Source organism: Nomia melanderi, chromosome 3 (genome assembly GCF_051020985.1).
Source record: "Nomia melanderi isolate GNS246 chromosome 3, iyNomMela1, whole genome shotgun sequence".
NCBI classification, from domain to species: Eukaryota; Metazoa; Arthropoda; class Insecta; order Hymenoptera; family Halictidae; genus Nomia; species Nomia melanderi.
The window spans coordinates 4,987,218-5,007,626 of NC_135001.1; the positions used below are offsets into that span (position 1 = coordinate 4,987,218).

At 32.9% G+C, this 20,409-nt stretch overlaps 3 protein-coding genes across 20 annotated transcripts; 2 read left to right on the forward strand and 1 right to left on the reverse strand.

The window, feature by feature from the left end:
* On the reverse strand, nt 1-8,306 carry LOC116432094 (mitochondrial ribosome-associated GTPase 2). 13 transcript variants are annotated; one of them, XM_076365473.1, is made up of 9 exons: nt 6,202-7,627; nt 5,334-5,546; nt 3,551-4,694; nt 1,513-1,701; nt 1,334-1,453; nt 937-1,275; nt 729-867; nt 227-459; nt 1-156 (listed from the first exon to the last, which is right to left on the reverse strand). In XM_076365473.1, exons 4-9 carry the CDS (start codon nt 1,699-1,701, stop codon nt 1-3), a joined length of 1,176 nt encoding a protein of 391 aa, XP_076221588.1. In that variant the 5' UTR covers nt 3,551-4,694; nt 5,334-5,546; nt 6,202-7,627. The 13 variants fall into 13 exon arrangements, 12 of the variants coding, with proteins under 12 accessions (XP_076221588.1, XP_031844346.1, XP_031844330.1 ...); XM_031988486.2 differs by lacking the exons at nt 3,551-4,694; nt 6,202-7,627 and adding an exon at nt 7,836-8,306; XM_031988470.2 differs by lacking the exon at nt 3,551-4,694.
* On the forward strand, nt 4,469-13,467 carry LOC143174309 (uncharacterized). Of its 5 annotated transcripts, none has more exons than XM_076365480.1 (5): nt 4,469-4,483; nt 8,810-9,031; nt 9,772-9,968; nt 10,036-10,154; nt 13,306-13,467. In XM_076365480.1, the coding sequence occupies exons 2-5, from the start codon at nt 8,910-8,912 to the stop codon at nt 13,465-13,467; spliced, it is 600 nt and encodes a 199-aa protein (XP_076221595.1). In that variant the 5' UTR covers nt 4,469-4,483; nt 8,810-8,909. The 5 variants fall into 5 exon arrangements, 4 of the variants coding, with proteins under 4 accessions (XP_076221595.1, XP_076221593.1, XP_076221596.1 ...); XM_076365478.1 differs by lacking the exon at nt 4,469-4,483 and adding an exon at nt 4,501-4,622; XM_076365481.1 differs by lacking the exon at nt 4,469-4,483 and adding an exon at nt 4,501-4,622 and having other exon boundaries at nt 13,309-13,467.
* On the forward strand, nt 13,465-20,040 carry Kua (Plasmanylethanolamine desaturase Kua). Of its 2 annotated transcripts, none has more exons than XM_076365476.1 (4): nt 13,465-13,984; nt 14,609-14,820; nt 15,086-15,304; nt 15,726-20,040. In XM_076365476.1, the coding sequence occupies exons 1-4, from the start codon at nt 13,753-13,755 to the stop codon at nt 15,882-15,884; spliced, it is 822 nt and encodes a 273-aa protein (XP_076221591.1). In that variant the 5' UTR covers nt 13,465-13,752; the 3' UTR covers nt 15,885-20,040. The 2 variants fall into 2 exon arrangements, with proteins under 2 accessions (XP_076221591.1, XP_076221590.1); XM_076365475.1 differs by having other exon boundaries at nt 13,470-13,984; nt 15,737-20,030.
* Nucleotides 20,041-20,409: the final 369 nt, after the last annotated feature.

A 20,409-nucleotide genomic window follows, 5' to 3' on the forward strand; every position in this document is an offset into this window, starting at 1 on the left:
TTAGTCTTTCAATATATTTTCCTCTTCACTTTCTTCTTTCTGTATGTCATATAAAATTCTTATCTCCTTTAATAAAGTAGACATATTTGTACCCATTTTAGCAGAAATTGGTATAATTGGTAAATTAATTTTTTGTGTAAGTATTTCTAAATTTTCCTGTAATTATATAAATTAAACCCATTATTAGATCCTTTGTTTCTTAACTTATAAGATTACGATATCTCACCTTTGCTTTTGGTATATCCAGCTTATTCGCGGCAATAAGTAGTGATCTTTCATTTAACTTTATATTGAACTGTGTAATTTCATACTTTAAAGTTTCAAAATCTACCCAAGGCTCATCGGATGAAGCATCCAAAATAAATAATAATGTTTTACAACGTTCAATGTGTTTAAGGAATTGTATACCAAGACCTTTATTTTTATGAGACTCAGATATAAGTCCTGGTAGATCAGCCACTTGAAAGTGAAAAAAATAATATTATTTCTGTATACAAGGTGTTCATCCAATTCTTCCACTCTTATTCTTTTGTTTATCACGATATAAGAAAATGTTACAGGAAAAAGTTATTATCAAAAAAGCAGGTCAACTCACTTAAGAAAAACATTGCTCTTAATAAAATCCCAAGAGATATATCTTAAGATGATTCGTTTCTCTAATTTTGAAACACAATAACTTTTTCTTGAAACATTTATAAATGAAATAGTGTTAAATAATAATTATCAACCTATAATTTGTTCATAGTCGTCATATAATACTATTCCTAAATGAGGTCTCAAGGTAGTAAATGGATATGCTGCTACTTTTGGTCTAGCTCTAGATATAGCTCTTAATAAAGTACTTTTACCAGCATTTGGAAGGCCAATCTGAAACATATTTATAAAATATGTATTTTTCAATAGGTATAAATATTAAACAATACAATCTAAACACACCAATCCAATATGCGCCATGCTTCTTATTTCTAATACATATTGTATATCTTCTCCAACTGCACCATATTCACATACGACTGGTGTTTGATGCATATTAGATTTAAAATATGTATTTCCATGGCCCCCAGCACCACCCCGTGCAGCAATAAACATTGATCCTTCCTTAATCAAGTCGCCCACTATTTTTCCGTCTACATTTCGTATTATAGTGCCGACAGGAACATTTACTATAGTATGCTTAGCATTTTTACCAAAACAGTCTTTACTATATCCTTTCTCTCCGTTTTCAGCCATAAGAACACTATGTATATGTGAAAGATCTTTAATATGTAGCGTTGCCTGCAAAATTTTAGTTTCAGCTAGATGTATCCCTTACTTCAAGAAATTAACTTTATACCTGAAATATTACATGACCGCCATGTCCACCGTCACCACCATCAGGCCCAGCCTTTTCATTAGCCCACAACTGAGAAAACGATATGGTTCCATCGCCACCTTTACCTCCGACAGTTCTTACCTAAATATGTATACAGATTTATATGTGTAAATATTATGTTAAAGTTATTAATTTCATACTTGCTTCATATCGAGAAACATTTTTTTTGTATTCCTTTCTGACTTTGGTTTTATACTGCGTAACGGTTTAGGAATATCTTCTTGATTTTGAAACCAATTGGAAGTATACAATGGTTTAAATACAATTTCAGTTATATTCATACATCTTTGATAGCTTACTAATGTTTTCATTTGACGGAAACAATTCATCTGTAAAGAATTGAACTTTTAAGCAGCTGTATCGTATCATAAATTAAGGAAGAATATAATATATTTTCCATATAAAATAAATGTAACTTTATTGAAATATAATTACATTAAATTATGTTTTGAAAATGTATATAATAGCATGTACTATTTTGAAACTAAAACATTTAAATTATCTTCCAAAATAGTTGAAATTAAATTTTGATGAATATCAATAACTCTCTTTCTATATAAAGGAAAGTGGACAGATTTATAACTTATTCTATAAGTTCTTTTTTGTACTTTGCCCATATCATATAATCTTATGAAATTAACACCACTAATAATGGCCCCTGCATAATTATATAATAGTGTATAAAATTCAACTGAATTAAAATCTTTATGCACACTGAAAGTTATATCAAATGCATATGTATGTGCACACAATGTATTTATGTTTGGTATGTTCATTATACAACAAATATCTTCCCAAGAAAAATTTTCATCTGGATGAGAAATATTTATTTTTTGTTTAGGAGCAATATTTTGTATACTTGGAAGCTCAGACTTAACAAATATGTGAGTTAAAGCTTTTTCAGAATGAAATTGTTTATCCAAACTACGATAGCCAGTTACTATATAGTTTTCAAAGGATGACCATATGAATGGTTCAATTGAGTTTAATATGAAATTTCCATATGCTCCCATTTCTGTGATTTTCCATGAGTCATCCCATCGTCTTGGTGGGTTATCAATAGATGTACCACCTTGACCATTGCATAAAGTAACTAGTACTTGACCATCACTTTTCAATACTTCTGCTGCACTAATAAAGAATTGTTTCAGTAGCTCCCTATTTTTTTCTATTCGCATTTTACCACCTACATGAGGAAAGTTAAAGATAATTTTATCAAATAATGCCATTCTTAACATTGGATACTTTCTTAAATTTGTAGCATCAACTCCTAATAGAACTCGAACTTCTGAAAAGAAAAGCATAGAATTGTTTATATAATTGATTACATCAAATTGTTATACAAACACAAAATTTTAGTCTAATTTTAAATACTGACCGTTATTTATTAAGTATTCTATGTTTTTCTTTCCAAATTCTTGAGTAATATCAGCTTCATAACATGTACTAATAATTGTAATGTTTAAATTAAGTTTGAAAAGAGCAACAGTAAATGAAAAATTGCCTTCTCCTACTAAAAGTACGCTGTCTTTCTCATTAAATAGAGAGAGTTTCATTGTATTAACAAATATCCGTCTTACACTAATAACTTTTTATTTAGAAAAATAATTTAGAATACAATCGGAATAGCTAACCTTAGTGAGTAATATATACTGCATGTACCAGTATCTATTTATCAATTAATATTAAACATTTTTAGAAAATTTATTTAATAATTTCAATCAAGTTATTAAAAACTGAATATATCAATACTTATATCATTCAAAATACATTCTTTGCGACTATTTCTGAGGTATCACAAAACTAACCCCAACAGTTCTAACTTACAATGATGAACCGGAGACAGTACTGCCTCTTTATTTTTCTGGGAACGCTATACACGCGTGCATACAGTCAAAAAATAATTATAAACTAAATAAATACTTGAGTACATATTTAACATTTATATTAACTGTTTCATATTTTGTATATATATTTAATAACATACGGTAAATAATGTACTTATACTATATGCTCAAAAAGTAAAATATATTTACACATCTTACATAAAAGTTAGAAATTAGAATTTAGTTATGTAAAATTAGAATTATTTAAATTGGTATCTATTAAAACATTCTTTTATGTTTCTTGATTGTTCGGAATTATTTTGAGAATCATCTGTATAATAATTATACATGCCCAGTAATCGTATCAGATGTTAGTCATATATTATATAGAATCAATTTAAAATAAATATCCTTTACGTTTCCCAAATATATACTTTGGCCAACATGCAAAAGTCTGTGATATAATAGCACGACGAATGAATGAAACTATTTTTATACGATAGTTCGATGAGTATGTTACGAATTTAGAATCATGAATTCACTCTACGATTCCATTTTTACATTCGTTAAAATATTTACGATTCAATAGAGTTGTTATGTGGATTTAATCGTACAAAAGTAAACTATGTACCTCTAATTAACGAATTTCTACTAGCATAGAAAAAATCGAAATAATTTATATTCATTGTAATAATTTTTTCGGGGAAATCTGAATCATCTGACCGAATAAAATCTTGTTATGCTCATACAAGTGGATTTTTACCGAATGGTCGTCATTTCAATGACTTGTAATGATTTATTAATAATTAATAATAAATATTCATTATATTTATTATACATTCATAATAACATCTATACAATTAACGTATCATTGACGTAACAATAATCCATATAATTAATGTATCATAGTAGCCATGATGGTCTTTTGTTAGCTACTAGATTATTATTATTATTATTATTATTATTATTATTATTATTACTAGCATATATTTCAAATACATTTAAAACTTTTATTTTTTAGTTTTCCATGCTTGAATTTTTCATTCACATTGAAATTCAAATTCCAGCGATCCTAACATAAGCATGACATTTCTTACAGTCACCCTCGTCCACATATCAATAAACATTTGTAACAATCAAAGCGGCAGGTGTTCGTGTACTCTCCCACGCTTTGACACCGTCTTCTTCGTTGTAATTTTGCAGCACGCAAGTCCACGGATGACCGACATGTGCTCGATTCACAACGAAAAACACGAACTTGCGGTTTGTCATTGTAGCACGCGTTGTAAGTATACTGTGCATTATACCGCGGGCATCTATGCATCATGTCACTCATAGTTACGCTGACGCATGCACAACCGATTCAGTGTTTTCCGAAGCTAAAGGAAATCTAGACTGATCACGATGTAACTGCATTTTGAATTGTAAGTTTCAAAACAACTACGTATCGCTCGGTGATTCTTCGTAACACGACGTGAATAGTACACATTCGTTCCCTGAAAATATTTCACATCGTGACCTGGTATATGTGACATTGCATATTCATCTGGTGACTATTTCAAATAACGCGATAAATCTTTTCACGGGGAACATGAAATAGAAAATCGTTATGAAAAATCTACATACACACATATGTATATCTATAAAAAAAACGAAAAAGTAAAAGATATTTCTAAAGGTATCATTTAACGCAATTATAAAGAATGAGGAACTTAGTTGCCGAGGGTCAGACGTTTAAATTAGAGATTAACTTATATAAGATTGCGAGTGTTAGTTAAGTACATTAAACTATACAAGCAGATTCGTTAGCTATATTAATTGCCATTGCATCCGTTTATTAAATTCGTTCGAGGGACTTTATTATAAGCAAGAATTATGTAAGGCGGAAAGTACAAAATAGCGATTGTCGTTTTCGATGACGATAGCAGTGACTACGTTGGTTGACCAAAATAAAAGTAGATAGTCTAGCTTCTACGTAAGCGGCCGAACGATGCTATCTTCATTTTGTCTTCCGGATCAGTTCGTAGGTACTGATTACACTTGGATCGTGTCTTCACGTTTGCATGCTTCACTATAAAAATTGTATTCGAATCCGTGGCTTGCACGGCGACAGGATAGTCCTTCTCGATAATTACCATTAAATTGCACACGTGAACACCAGTATTTCTTCTCTGTCGGCACGATGATTTTCGTCGGTAGGAAACAGTTGTTTACGTGATCGTCAATCATCGCTCGTACACACCGATCGCGCTTATCATAGTTAAGTATTTATGTCAACCGAAAAGTTTCGCACTTCTCAGTTTATTTTGGCATTATTGTAACTTGGCAACTAGGCTGATCGGACAAGGCTAAAACAGGAACAGATAACCTCAAACAGATAAATTACGAAGAGGGTTTGTCGCGGAATAGTTGAGGACTAATGTTGACTCCGGAATTAATTGGAAGATTAATTATTATCCTGATTACGATCGATCATTTCTTTTTTTGTTTATGATTTCTAATAACAATTATAGGATTAATTTCATTTTCATTATGTAAAGAGAAATGAAACAGAAACAATTGAGTTACTAAATATGTCGTAGTTTATAATTTTTAACAACAATATCTATAGGATTAATTTCATTGACTCGAGAATTAATTGGAAGATTAAGTAATACCCAAATCACCCCATTATAAATGTTGACCGATCATTTTTTTTTTAATACCACGTAAGTAGCGATCGATTCATTCATATAAAATTCCATCGTGAATTCGATACTCTCGATACGAGGAAAAGAAACGATTTCAGCGATCGAACTTGATCGATAAGAAACCTATGAGTTCCTCAAGAGGTTAGACTCTTAATCAAAGAAATAATCTAATGTTTAAAATTCCCAGCACGGCATGTATGCTTCTGAACATGATATCGCGTTATCGTGAACGTTATTATCTGTTACGTGGTTCGTCGTATCATCGTGATATAACTTATGAAAAACTTAGGGCCTAGCTATTCGGTCGATTTACCTTTGAATAAAGTATGAACGTTCCGTCAGACATGTGCCTACTCTAAAGGACTCTCAGGTCATGCGAGACTTTACAACACCACTGTACATCATCGAAGGTTAAGTCTGGCAGGTTCTTTACCTTCCCGTTGTACGATTTAACTAGTATCCGATAAGACGTTGGTTATCAGTGAACTATATTACTTGCACAAATTATTCTTTGAGCACGTATAAGCACTCTTAAGAGCGTTACGGTATCAGAAAAGTGAACAACTCGATGACTATAAGTATGTAAATACCATTCTGAATTGTAATATGTTGTTAACCCTTTACACTCCATTGGCTCTGCCATAGAGACATAATTTTCATCGCTAATTGTAAATCACACCTGACCCTCGACTTACGCGGACTTTCTTCACACCAGTATCTTTTTTACGCGGTAGTTTTTACGCGATCTGATTTTAGTAACAGCGAATGAAATATACTTTTGTTTTCTAAAATGTCATTATTATTATGTCTTTTGTTAAGCTATGTATTTCTAAAACTTACACCAGCTTTTCTCTTCAATATCTCGTTTTCTCTTGTACCGACAGACTATTCACGCGACTTCCGTTCGCGTGAAACCAACCCACGTGGAACGGATTTTCGCGTAAACCGAGGGTCAGGTGTAGTTTGTATCAATTTCAAATTGTAAAATTTTTCTTCTTTTTTCTACTCGAATATAGTAAATTGACAAAACAAATTAAAAATTGTGAATCCATGTATACTTGTAATTTTATTTTTTCAAAACGAAATTTTAAGTTCTTGAATATTTCGCTATAGAAATGAACTATTAACACTTGACCAACTATAACGAATTACGTCTGCAAATTCTTCTTATAGTGAGTAACTTGCCGATAAAGTAAATTACTTTTCTTAACATTTGATAACCATTATATTTATATCACAATATATCGCATCGAGTCTATGATTCAATTTTTAAGTCTGCTCTGCAATGTAAGTAACTCAGTAACTTAACACATCAAATAATTTCTTACTGTATAATTATATTTGAAATTCATTTTAAATACGAACATTTTTCTCGATAAATTGATAAATCCTTTTTCATTAACTTTAATTTACTTCAATCAACAGATTTCATTAAAAATTGTACGTAAAAGCAAGAGAAGTACTTAATAACTTGCAAATATTCCCAGTTGAAAGCTCACTGAGTAACAAGGAAGAAATAAACAAAATAAAAGGCAACACTTTGTTAAGAGAAAAATGAGAGATCTCTCTATTCGGTTGGCTAAGTGTTAAAGTATTAAAAATGCTCGGAGTGCAAAGGGTTAAATGTTGAACGATACTGGTCGATGATCGCATACTTATCCTTTGTACTTGGATTTGTGTCATACAATAAATATAGATACTTGAAGAACGTGAAATGTGATGTGGACAGGAATGGTCATACCGTGCTGCATGTTTCATCGATGACGTACTTATCATCCGTGGTCTCATACTCGCCTGCGCGTGTTTTACGTGTAAATGACATTACAATTAGTTGTAACATTATGAGAGATGTAAATGAAATTTTTTAATGGTACGACAGAAATCTTCTATTCAGATGAATATTCTTTTTGAAATAACTTTAATAACGTTTAAATGTTATTTGTATACTTTTCTTTATTTCTAACAATTTTCGTTTCTTGCAACCCACTTGCCGTGTCACGTGAACTTCAACAACTATTAGCTTCTCGTTGAAACGGGACAATCGAATGGCAGTGGAAACGAAGTATCGAACGAAGTGCGCCTCCAAAGCGAGACTGAAGTTATTCCTAGAAGTAAAGCACTTTCCCCTCCTGTAATTCCTTTACCATAGTTACGTGACGCCGCTCATCGCCGCGTTGTGCGACTGGGTTAGTGTTGCAAAAATGAGTCCTGAGCCTCCGTAGTTACAGCCGCGATTCAAGTCTTAAGAGCTCAAGTTCTCAGGGCTTTCAACCTCGAGCTCGAACAATCGAACCGCCTGTTGCTGTATCTATGTTGTAAAACCGAAGCCTACGGAAATTCGAAATGTTCAATTGAACTAATTGCATTGAAATTAAACCGAAACCAGTCAAATTAATTAAAGTGAAATTAAACCGAAACCAGTCAAATTAATTAAAGTGAAATTAAACTCAAATCGATTGAATTAATTCAATTGGGATTAGATTTAAATCAATCGAATTAATCATATGGGAATTAGATTTAAATTTATTGAATTAATTACACTGGAATTAGATTTAGATCCATCGAATTAGTTAAATTGGGATTAGATTTAAATCAATTTAATGAATTACATAGGAATTAGATTTAAATCAATTGAATTAATTACTTAATTAATTGGAATTAGATTTGAATCCATTGAATGAATTAAATTTGAATTAAATTTAAAGAGATTAACTTAATTAAATTGGAATTAAATTGAAAAAAATTAAATTAATTAAATTGGGATTAAATTGATTTTAAATATAAATCAATTAGGATAATTAGATTAAAATTAATTAAAATGTTTTGAAACTTTACGGCTCGAAGTTCAATCTCCAACACGCTTTTTATTTAAAACTATTAATCTTCCAATAGAACCTAGTAATTTACTATTTCGTCGAAAGCTCAAATTTCAGTGTTAACCTCCGAGACCTCGAACTCGACAGAACTCGAATCCTCCTCTCAGCCTTTACCTCTCTGAGGACTACCATCTTTTTACCATCAATGTGGGCCCGACAAAGGCCCAACAGTGATCCCAGAAACGTCAATGAACAAACAGCACCGTCTCAAGGCGCTTCATTAAATCCGGTTCAGTTTGGATTGTTCTGTCCGAAACTGCCGAAACGGTGAGTGGCCGCTCCTCCCATTTTGTAACCGCGATACACGAATATCCTCGGCTGATGTCAATTGCTGGTTCTTAACGCGGGCATCAGCTTAATAGGGCGTTTTCGGAGTGGGGTGAAATCGCGTCGCGTGAGAGCCTTTTGCGGGCACGACCGAGCAACGAATAAATGAAAACTCGGGCGCACGAAAGGAACGATCGTTAACCACGATCGAACGGAAATCTTCAGTGCGAGCCGGAGAACGACGATTACGTCGGAAAGGGTAGCCGTGTGACGGCGCCACGGGAGCGTCGCGACGCGGCGCGACGCGAGCTATGGTCGTCAGGCGGCGCCGGTCGTTCGTCACGAAACGAGGCGGGGTTGCGGGAGAAGTTCGCACGAAAGATAGAGAGAGGGGAAGAGTTCGTGAATTCACGCAACGTGAACTTGAGGAAAAGAGAAAGAGCCGAGGAGAATCACGAACGGACGGACGTGTGCGAGCAAGGCGAGCAAAGGCGAGGCGAGGCGAGGCAAAGCGAGACTAGCGCCCCGATTTTACTCGCCTCGTTATTTTTCTACCTATCGGTTGCCGAGAGACAACCACAGTTCCCGGAGTTAAATGCCAAACCGTGACACACCGTGCTCGCCTCGATCCTTGTCACCAATCCACTCCTGCCGCCCGTCCTTTTTTCTACGATTTTCTATCATCTTTTTTGGACGTTCCCTAACACACTGTAATACATTACTCTGTCTCTTCTAATCAGAGAATATAGGAAACCTGTTATTTGTTCGAGTTCGTGCGTGAATCTAGTGTTGCTAAAAGAGGAAGGAGAAGAAGAAGAAGAAGAAGAGAAGAGAAGGCGGAAAACCACGAAGAAAATACTTGTGCGTGAAACGACACGAATGCATGTGAACATCATGCGTGCTTTCCTTGAGTGTGTATGTGTCACATCGGTACGAGGTACGATAGTGTCTCGGCGTAGGTCTCTTTCGATCCTACCAGTGACTAATTGAGCGTGCACATTCAGCGACTTTATGGCTGGACAATGCGTCGACCAGGATAACACCGGAGCAACCAGATCAAGAGATATCCTCGAAATTTCTTGAGCACCGCCTGTCCTACTCGTCCCTGTCGTCCGTCTCATGGGTACGCTCTCGAACTTATACAACCGACGATATTTGATACGTTCAATCGCGCAGACCTCGAATTTTTACCGACCGACACCCCTTGTCTATATGCACACACATGGTCCCTGGTTTTTCACTCATATTCGGCTAGAAATCTGCACGTGTTGCACGCGTGTTGTATCGTGGCCTATACGTGCACGGTACGTAACCATGCACGCCGGTTTTAAAATATTCGTGTAGGCGCGGAGGTATCTGTGCGAACAACGCTGATAGAGAACCGTGTCTTGTGATCCGCACGCGGTATAGAACTCGCGAATCCAACGCGTCTTAACTCTTTGCACTCGGGAGCTGACTCTCAGTCACCATTTCATTTGATGCGGTAAAATTATGAAATCTGATATTTAATGTTGAATTTTCTCTCATGAATCGATACGTGGAATGTTGCGATGAAATAGCTTTGTTTCTCAACGCTTGTGATTTCCCGTCGAGTTTCAAGGAATATCGTCTTTCTCTTGTCAAGAAATGGTAAATGTTTCTAGTGAGATATTTGAATTTTGTAGCATGCCTCGATACGTGAAATATTCGGGTAAAATAGTTTTGCTTCTCAACGTCACACAATCGCAAGTAGATTTCAAGGAATATCGTCTTTCTCTTGTCAAAAAATGATAAATATTTCTAGTGAGAAATTTGAATTTTGTATGATGCCTCGACACGTGAATTATTGGAATAAAATAGCTTTGTTTTTCGACGTACTTGTGATTTTCCTCCGAGTTTCAAGGAATATCGTCCTCGCCTCGTCAAGAAATGGTAAATGTTCCTAGTGAGAAACTTCCGAGTGCAAAGGGTTAATGTCATAGGATTTTCAAGTCGGCCCGGTGACCAGTGAACGTTACAGTTAACGTACGCTCGACTGCCTCCGCTGCCGCGATCTCTAACTCAACGAGTCACCGTAACTCCCGTATTAAACGGGTTTCATAATCACGACGGGATCAGATTTCTGTTGATTTTCGCGTGCCCTCGCGAAATCAATTGATTTATTTGATACTTCTTTGTATACCGCATTGGCGGTTCGGTCTCGGACCCGAGTCAGCTCTCGCCGACACCGGACAGGTGTAACGTATGAAAATGGGTTATTTGGTGTATGTTCACGAAGGCAGGACAGTGTGTGCATGATACGAAGGAGCCTTTGAATTATTACGATTTCTGTGTGCACGCGTGGTCAAAATAGGAGCAGGGGTGGTCTAAGCAGACTGTCGGAATTGTACGTTAGGCTCGTGTAAAATTGAAGTTACAATTTTGTTTTTATGTATGTGACATGAAACGTGCTGGAAGGTAGAGATTGAACAAAGAATTTAATCTGTGAGAATATTTTTATTGACAATTTCGGTGATCGTGTAAAAATTGAAATCGTGCGAAATTATTCGTGTAAAAAGAGAATTGGGTGTCACTTATTTAACCGGCGTCCACATGTAAAATTGTACGGTAGACTAAAATTGAAGTTACAGTCAATTTTGTTTTTATGTAATGAATATATGTGAAATGAGATGTGTCTATGGAAAAGTATAGATTGAATAAGGAATTTAATCTGTGAGAATATTTATTGACAATTTTGGTGACCGTGTAAAAAGAGAATTGAGTGTCACTTATTAAACCGGCGTCCACATGTAAAATTGTACGTTAGACTAAAATTGAAGTTACAGTTAATTTTGTTTTTATTCAATGGATATGTGTGAATTTATACGTGGCTATAAAAAGGTAGAGATTGAATAAGGAATTTAATCTGTGAGAATATTTGTTAACAACTTTGGTGATCGTGTAAAAATCGAAATCGTTCGTGTGAAAAGAGAATTGGGTGTCACTCATTAAACCGGCGTCCACATGTAAGTTTGAATAATACTGCTGTGTCTTCCAACGGTCTGAATACTTTTGTATTGTTATCTTTGTTCTACTTGGAAGGACCCAGTTTGAAATATTTTGTTCTTGCCTAACTGGTTAGATTGAATCTATATCGCAGATGAATTTTCTGTATTAAAAGGTCGCACCGTGTACGCAATGGTACGTCTATCTACATCCACGAGTAGAAATCATTAATTCAATGAAACTAGCAATCGTGAAACAATGAAGCGTCGTAATTGAGGGAGATAAGGAAGCGGTTTCGTGTGGCCGGGCAAGGAACAGATCGGTGTTTATAACAGACCGCGTTATGACCACTACGAGAATCAATATTATTACTATCAATTACCCAGTAACGCAGTGCCCGTAAGGAAGACAGGGATATTTGAAAATCATTAAAAAAGAATTAAACGACGCAGTTCGAACAGCTCGTCCGTGGTGCCAGAATATATTGCATAGTTTATTACCAGCATTTCGACTTGTTTATCGATATTACTGATATCGTTACGAAAACTGTTATCTCTCGTGTAGCGACGTGACAAAAGACTGACTGTAATATTTCGAACAGATGTTATCAGACAAGGAAGATCTTGATATCTGAATTCGTCACTTTCGTTCGTTTTATTGTCCGTTGCCATTTAGAATGGAGGATAACACACGTATACCATGTACGTGAAAATGCTCTATACCACGGTCAATAATAAAATTATTCTATCATTAACACGTTCAGTACTAGCGCTTATTTCGGTGACGGCCCCATCAATTATATTTTCTTCGATTTAATAAATCTTTTAAACAAAATATTAGAAAAGTGAAACTGAAACGAGTCATTGAGTTTCAAAATATAATGTAGTTTATAATTTCTAATAAGAATATTTATAGGATTAATTTAATTGTCATTATGCAAAGAAATATGAAACTGAAACGAGTCATTGAGTTCCGAAATATAATGTCGTAGTTTATAATTTCTAACAACAATATCCATAGGATTAATGTTGACTCGAGAATTAATTAGAAGGTTAATTATATTACCCCACTTACCCCATTGTAAATGCTGACCGATCATTTTTTTGTTTGTTTATAACTTCTAACAACAATATTTATAGGATTAATTTGATTTTCATTCTGTAAAATATAATATTACGGCAATCACAAATATGCGATGCTACTAGCGAACGTGTTAAAACGATAAAATTATTATCGTCAGACGTTATCGATAACCTGTTGAAAATATTTCTCGTTGTATTAATAAACATTTCCGTTTGCTTTGTTTCCAGCAGGAATTCTGTTGCACAAGAAGTCAGTCGCAAAGTATTCAAGAGGGAAATCGAAAGAAGACACGACAACGACAAACGAAATCGTCGATACCGGCCGATAATGACACGATAACCGGCGAGGGTGAAATCGTTCTGAAGGCAGATGGATCGAGCGATAGATGATACAGGAATCCGTCGAATAATGTGCAACACGTTACGGCCGTGTCTACACGCGAAATTTAAAGGATCGTCGTTCACGACTCGCAAGCAGATTATCCGATAAAACATGAAAACTTTGGACGAACACGTATAGAGGGCAAACGGGTTTTACGATGTTTTCATTAGTACAACAGGACAACGTCGATTCGTAAAAAAAACAACAAACAAACAAATAAACAAAGCGGAATATAAAATAAAGAGAACGGATGTTTCCCGATCGTTCGCTCTGGATTGATAACCGTAAAAGTTATGGACGAAATAAAGGTGGCGAACTTAGGCCAAGCGGCTTCGGCCGCGTGCTCGATGGCAACGAATTTCTTGGCGCCAGTAAAAACCGAACGGCAGATCTACGAGAACTCGATGCTCGAGGACGATCCCAATGCCAATTCAGTGGTACCGACCTCGCAAGAGGATAGAATCGTGCCGAGATGGGGTCCTAATCACAAAGGCGCCCAGGAACTAGCAAATCTTTACAGTACCGGTAATTATTTTCAGTCGTTAACGTTTCTCGATTAACACGACTGATTTATTATTCGATTAATGGATGTGAATAATAATATATTATATATAGTATCCTAGTGTCATGGTATCTATAATAATATATTAATGGACGGAATATTCTATATTACTATCATAATAATATATTATATATAGTATCATAGTTTCTATAATAATATATTAATGGGCGTGAATACTCTATGTATTCTATCTATAATATCCTATGTGAATGTACATACGCTCTGAATGTTTTTAAGAAAAATTATTTCTGACGCGAATAACTTTTCGAGTAATTAATAGTTGCGATTATACCGAATTTAAAACGGTAGTGTAACGTTCATACGATACGTACTCGTGTTGCATGGATGTTTCCGATTTTAATACTTGCCAAGGTATTGACTATACATCGGCCGCACCTTGGAATCCTCGCTTGTGTGCAAAAATAAAGAGCGATCTAACAATATGTATCTTTGCGTCTATACTGCACGGCACTTATAAAGACATTATTATAATTTTCATTTTGCGCGAGCGGTTGTATGGTTCTAGAAACTGATTTTTGTTTATTTTTCTGTAGAACGGTGTTAATATTTGTTTATATCTGTTTTAGGTAAAAGGACGCAGGAGTGTATTTGCGTCGGTATCTGCATTACGCTCATGGTGGTTAATTCAATATTTATCCTTGTCAGGTTACGATTTGAAAATTTGAGCCCCATAGCGATGGCAGCGTTTTGCGGCATCATTACGGCGGACTTCGGGTCTGGATTGGTCCACTGGGCCGCCGATACATGGGGTTCTGTGGAACTTCCGATATTAGGAAAGGTATAAATAATTGTGATGGAATATTAGAAGAAAGTAATAAGGAACATTTCTTGTAAAAGATTAAGTGAAAATTATATGGCCATAACTGTATGAATGTTTATTAGAATTTTTCAATTAGAATTTAAATGGTTTCTTAAATATGATTTTTCTGGATTGTCATTGAGTTATCCTATTTTATGGTACATTTAGGGAATATTTCTTTTAAATATACGCGCGTAGAATGTTTCATGTGATGTCAAGTGTAAATATATATATTTATTTACAGAATTTTTTGAGACCTTTTCGAGAGCATCATATTGATCCCACAAGTATAACGAGGCATGACTTTATAGAAACTAACGGTGATAATTTTATGGTTACAATACCATTCCTCTGTAAATTGACGTGGGATTTTTTAACACTCCCGGAACCAGAGATTCAGCAAAAATTTGTTTGGACGTGTTATTGGTTTCTACTTGCCATTTTTGTAGCAATGACTAATCAGGTAAATAAATCAGAACCTTATAAATCATATTTTACGAAGGATGTATCACGAAAAATAGAGGAATAGAATATTTCTAATAAGTGTTGTAACATTATTAGAAATTTTCAAGTTGAAAGTCATTTGAAGATCATATCATAAGACACAAAGTTTTAAAGATATTAAAAACTGTAGTTTTATGTGGTATAATCATTCAAAAAATTGATAAACAACAAAAGGAAAGGAAATTCTTTCAAAACCACAAAGAATTGGTCGGCATTTTTTAATATTTTCAATTCCATTGAGTATATCGAGGTATCATGTTTCTTGTGTGTCATCCTGTACAGCTTATCTACCTATATTTTCAATAAAATAATTCACATGCTCTTTATTACTTTTATGCATATAATGTTAATAGAGGTATATAGTGGCAACAACATGAAAGATTTTTTTCAGATACATAAATGGTCTCACACGTATTTTGGACTACCTACCTGGGTTGTGTGGTTACAGGAACACAGGATTATATTACCTAGGAAGCATCATCGTGTGCACCATGTTGCACCACATGAAACTTATTTCTGTATTACTACTGGATGGTTGAATTGGCCATTAGAAAAGCTTCGTTTTTGGTACATACTAGAAGTCATAATTGAAAAGTCTACTGGTTGCAAACCAAGAGCGGATGATTTGAAATGGGCCCAGAAACGGTCTTGAGAATTAATGTGCTTTATTGTTTTATGCATTTTTACGGACAAAAAACAAATTTAGCAAAAGGGTGGTAATTCCTATGGATTTATAATTTCGTAGGAAGATACAGAGAGGAATTGCAAACGTCGGAAAGAAGATTGAACTGACGGATGTAATTTTTTTTTCTTACACATACGAGGCCTTTCCTACAAAATAGATAGCGTGATTAAAGACATTTAGTATTACTTGAACATGCTTTTGAAGTTTACACATTTATAATACATATATGCAATAACATAGATATGTATATATTCTATAAGAAAGATACGAGTACGAAATCATATTTGTGTAACTATGAATTAACAATTGGCCTGACAGACTAAGCAATTATACGTTTATGCACCGCACAATCATTATACAAGTAGCATAAACTTCAATAAAACTTAATTCAATGTTTTACATGCTGATTTGAAAAAAAAGAAGGTATTATAAAATTCAGGTCAAAGTATTGCGCAGATTGTAGAGAATCTTTTTATGATTTATGATGATTCATAAAATACAACGTCCAATGGCTATGAAATGAAACTGAATATAAAACATAAGCATCAATACGTACATATATAAATCGACATATATGTATGTGTACGCATGTGTATATGTAATTATACACACATATTTATATGAATTAATTTAAATTTTTTGCTTACACTTGTTTGCACACAATTTAAAGAGTGTAATTTCGGAAAGGATTTATAATTTAAATTAATGTGCTAATCCACACTAGTTTAGTCTGCTGTAACTGCTCGAGCACAGTCACCAATTTCCCTGAACCTCTGAAAAAATATTGAACTACGAAAGTTAAAAGTAAAAAGTATTAATTTGTAATAATGATATTTTATGTCAAGCGAATATTGTCAATTTAACTATTATCTACTTAATACACGCACACTGTAAAATCAAATACTTCTTATCTTTTCTTAATCGAGAAAGATTTCACTCACTGTACAATCTATACTTTATATTTTTAACACGACACGCCACAAATATTTATAATGTTTAAAATTGGCAATATGATCTTTAATTCTAATTTTGCTTAGAGAGTTGGATTGTATTGTCACTATTTGAGCTAAGATGTGTGAAACAGTATCCAATAGAGAATTTATAATAAAAGTAATAAAATTTTGGTCAGTGACAAGGGTCTGTAAAGTAATAATCAGTATTAATTGATGGTGAATTAATTTAAAATTTTAACTATATATATGTATATATATAGTTGAATTTACATTAATTATAAACCTTGTTATACCTTTATTCAATATAAAGGAATGTATGATGCTTCTTTCTACAATTAAATGTCTTAGCTCGTGACAAATGATCTAACAAACATAAAAATAAGGTGCTAAATATAAGTGAAGTTATAGGTTCAGGGACCAATCAAGGGCCTATTGCTCTATGCAGCAGTCTTCTAAGTGATTGGTTTGATTTGGGTAAAGTATACTGATGTACAAATAAATAAGAAGGTGGCTGATCACTTATATATAATAGTATCGAATTATATGCTGGTGACTTTAATTTTTATACGTATTATATTTTTTTATTGGCAACCACTTTAAATGCCTTGTGACTTTCAGTATACTTTATGCAGAGCTTTACCATGATATATGTTCCTTGCAAGCAAATCATTAGTAACGTCTTTTAAAGAAAACAATAATTATAAGACATTGCAATTATTATAAGTACAGTAATTGTTGTTGTTATTATTGTTATTGTTATAAAGAAAGGAGTATAAACTTTAAAGAAATTTGTCATATAGTAACGCGTGCCAGAACTGAAGCTTTCTCTTTACATAGATCTATTTAATAGTTAACTAACAATTACACAAAGCGAAGTGAAACACAGAAGTATATTTTTTGCTAATTTAATTTTCTATGCAATATATTAATGTCACTACCATTATTGCGAACTCTGATTACTTTTTGCAAATGTAATTTTTTAAAAACAGACTTCAAACAATGGCATAATTCTAAAACTGTATATTATGCTATTAATGAAGAAAAAACAAAAATCTAAAAAATTGTATAAGTACTTAGTCAAAATGCTTCAAACCATTTAGTCATATATTTTACTAAATGTTGATTTGAAGCAGAGCTTTTCAATATTCATCACAACGAACAAAGAAAATGATTAAACCATGAAAAATAATATATGAATGTAGCATAGACGTAAAATAATTACATAACTCTATTTCATTAATTTAATTAGTACTGAGTCACAAATTATCTTGATTAAAATAAAATGTCTTATTCACATTCCATAAGTCTAATTATGTGGAAATATTTATTGCACAAATAATTTGCGAATTGAAATAGTAGGAACTTATTTACGTATTATATTTAATAACATGTAAAGATCATTATTTATTTATAAATTATTTTATTTAAATTATTTCTGTATATACTTGCATAAACCTAATGGCAGTCAATATTAACAACAGCCTTATAAAATAAAAACGAAAAAAACATTTATTATAGTATAATCTTAAGCTTTAATATTTTGAGGCTATATTTATTTCAAAAGTTCATTTCTGTTCTAGAAAATATACAGCGATGAGTATTCAGGCAAGAAGAGGGAAATAATGCTATTACATAAAACACAATTTTAAACAGTGGTATTAATTATTTTGAATTTTCAGCAACATGTTTAGATGTAAAACTGTATGTTTTTAAGCTTAAATTTATAAAAGAGAAGTATAAACTGCATAGTTCAAATAAAACAAACAATATAATGGCTGTAAATATATTGAATTTGATACACAAAGAACATTTATATCTAATTCTAAATGAAAATGGCAAACCTATTTTCATATGATTATAATCAAACACTTTTAATGTAATTATATTATCTCATTGTTAAGCACAATTTTTCATTCAGTTTTATAAAAAATTTTAACATGTAATTCAATGACGGGACAATGAAATTGTAACAGTTTTAATAAGAATGTTGTGATGGTTTGCTTGATTTCATAGCATAAACTGCATTTAAAGTTTGTGTATTAAAACATACATTACATGTAAAATACAATTATTTGTTTCACAATCTCTAAAGACACAAACGTAAAAAAAGGCAGAATATTATTTTTAATCTCTGATATTAGTAAAGTATCTAAGATACTTTGGAATAATGTAGATTCATATATCAAACATAAAAATGTCTGAAAGAGATTAATATGTCAGAGTATCCATATGTTTTCTTTCAACAAATTCACCTTTTCTTCGTTGGTAAAATTTAATCAATAAGAATTAACAAAACTTGACTGACAAAAGAAACTGCATTTGCCACTATGCATGTGTTTGATATAATCAAAAATTATTACTTGGTAAGATAATAAGTATGTATGTAAAAGTGATATAAGTTCATAAAAAAACCTTAAAAACCATAAGCCTTATGAGTTTAAAACTAGTTAATGTTATTCCACTAATAATCCACAACGATGCCTTTGACAGTGTCAAAGTGATAGTCAAACAAAACTTTAAACTTGTATTTTATACTAATATAGACAAATGTTTGTGCTATCTAATTATGATTTTGCAATGCTAGAACTTTTACTTCTTTATGCAACTGACAAGGCATAAAGGGGGCAAAGACGTTATCTTGTGATATCGCAAATTTTATATGTTTATAATTTATATAGTGAAGTTGCACACGAAGATTTAATATTCATTAATGTCAAATTACTCTGTAAGTACCGATATTGTACGAAATTTTATGCCGCAAAGAAAAGGATCGAATGGTTCCTTAATAAATCGTAAAGTATTCATTTATACCTCTTATATCATCGCTTTTTTATATTTTATTTTAGCGACATGTAGTATTTCAGCAAACGTATTTTCTTTTATTTATGAATTCATACCAACGGGCTTTTTCTAACGAACATTCAAAAATTGTATGATACAGAAGGAGTGCCAATATTAGAGCATGCTTAATATTTGCTATGACATAATATTTCTGGCTATAGGCTTACGATTTGGCACCGAACACAAGCTTATAGTAAAATTTTTGCTGATCGAAGTTTGCTTTTGATTTTGTCAAAGAAAAAAATCAGAGGAAATAGGGAAGAACTTCCAAACGAAAGATCGTTCATACGATCAAGTAAAGAAGATAGAAATAACTATGAGTTTATAAATTTTAGTATATTTATATACATTAAGTTCTCTTTTCAATGTTATAATAAATTAATTCAATCATTCCTATGATAGCATAGCGATTACTATATTCTATGTACTAAACTAAAAATTCAATGGAATTTTTCATCGTTTCTCAAATTTTATTATTATCGTAAAAAGATATATAAATTATTTTATAATCTGAAAGATATTTCACGCATTACTGAGACAATTATTTAAAATAAACATTATCCATATCAGTGATATCGACAATTA

Bases quoted from the DNA above. Each gene is read 5' to 3' on its own strand.
- LOC116432094 (XM_031988455.2), bottom strand. From the start codon at position 6,234: ATGTCTGACGGAACGTTCATACTTTATTCAAAG. The intron at 1,702-6,201 runs GTAAATCGACCG...AATTCTTTACAG, and splicing joins CGTTCATACTTTATTCAAAG to ATGAATTGTTTCCGTCAAAT. The intron at 868-936 runs GTGTGTTTAGAT...AATATGTTTCAG, and splicing joins GCATGGCGCATATTGGATTG to ATTGGCCTTCCAAATGCTGG.
- Kua (XM_076365475.1), top strand. From the start codon at position 13,753: ATGGACGAAATAAAGGTGGCGAACTTAGGCCAAGCGGCTTCGGCCGCG. The intron at 13,985-14,608 runs GTAATTATTTTC...TATCTGTTTTAG, and splicing joins AGCAAATCTTTACAGTACCG to GTAAAAGGACGCAGGAGTGT. The intron at 15,305-15,736 runs GTAAATAAATCA...GATTTTTTTCAG, and splicing joins TTGTAGCAATGACTAATCAG to ATACATAAATGGTCTCACAC.
- LOC143174309 (XM_076365480.1), top strand. From the start codon at position 8,910: ATGTGGGCCCGACAAAGGCCCAACAGTGATCCCAGAAACGTCAATGAA. The intron at 9,032-9,771 runs GTGAGTGGCCGC...TCTTCTAATCAG, and splicing joins TGTCCGAAACTGCCGAAACG to AGAATATAGGAAACCTGTTA. The intron at 10,155-13,305 runs GTACGCTCTCGA...CTTTGTTTCCAG, and splicing joins CCCTGTCGTCCGTCTCATGG to CAGGAATTCTGTTGCACAAG.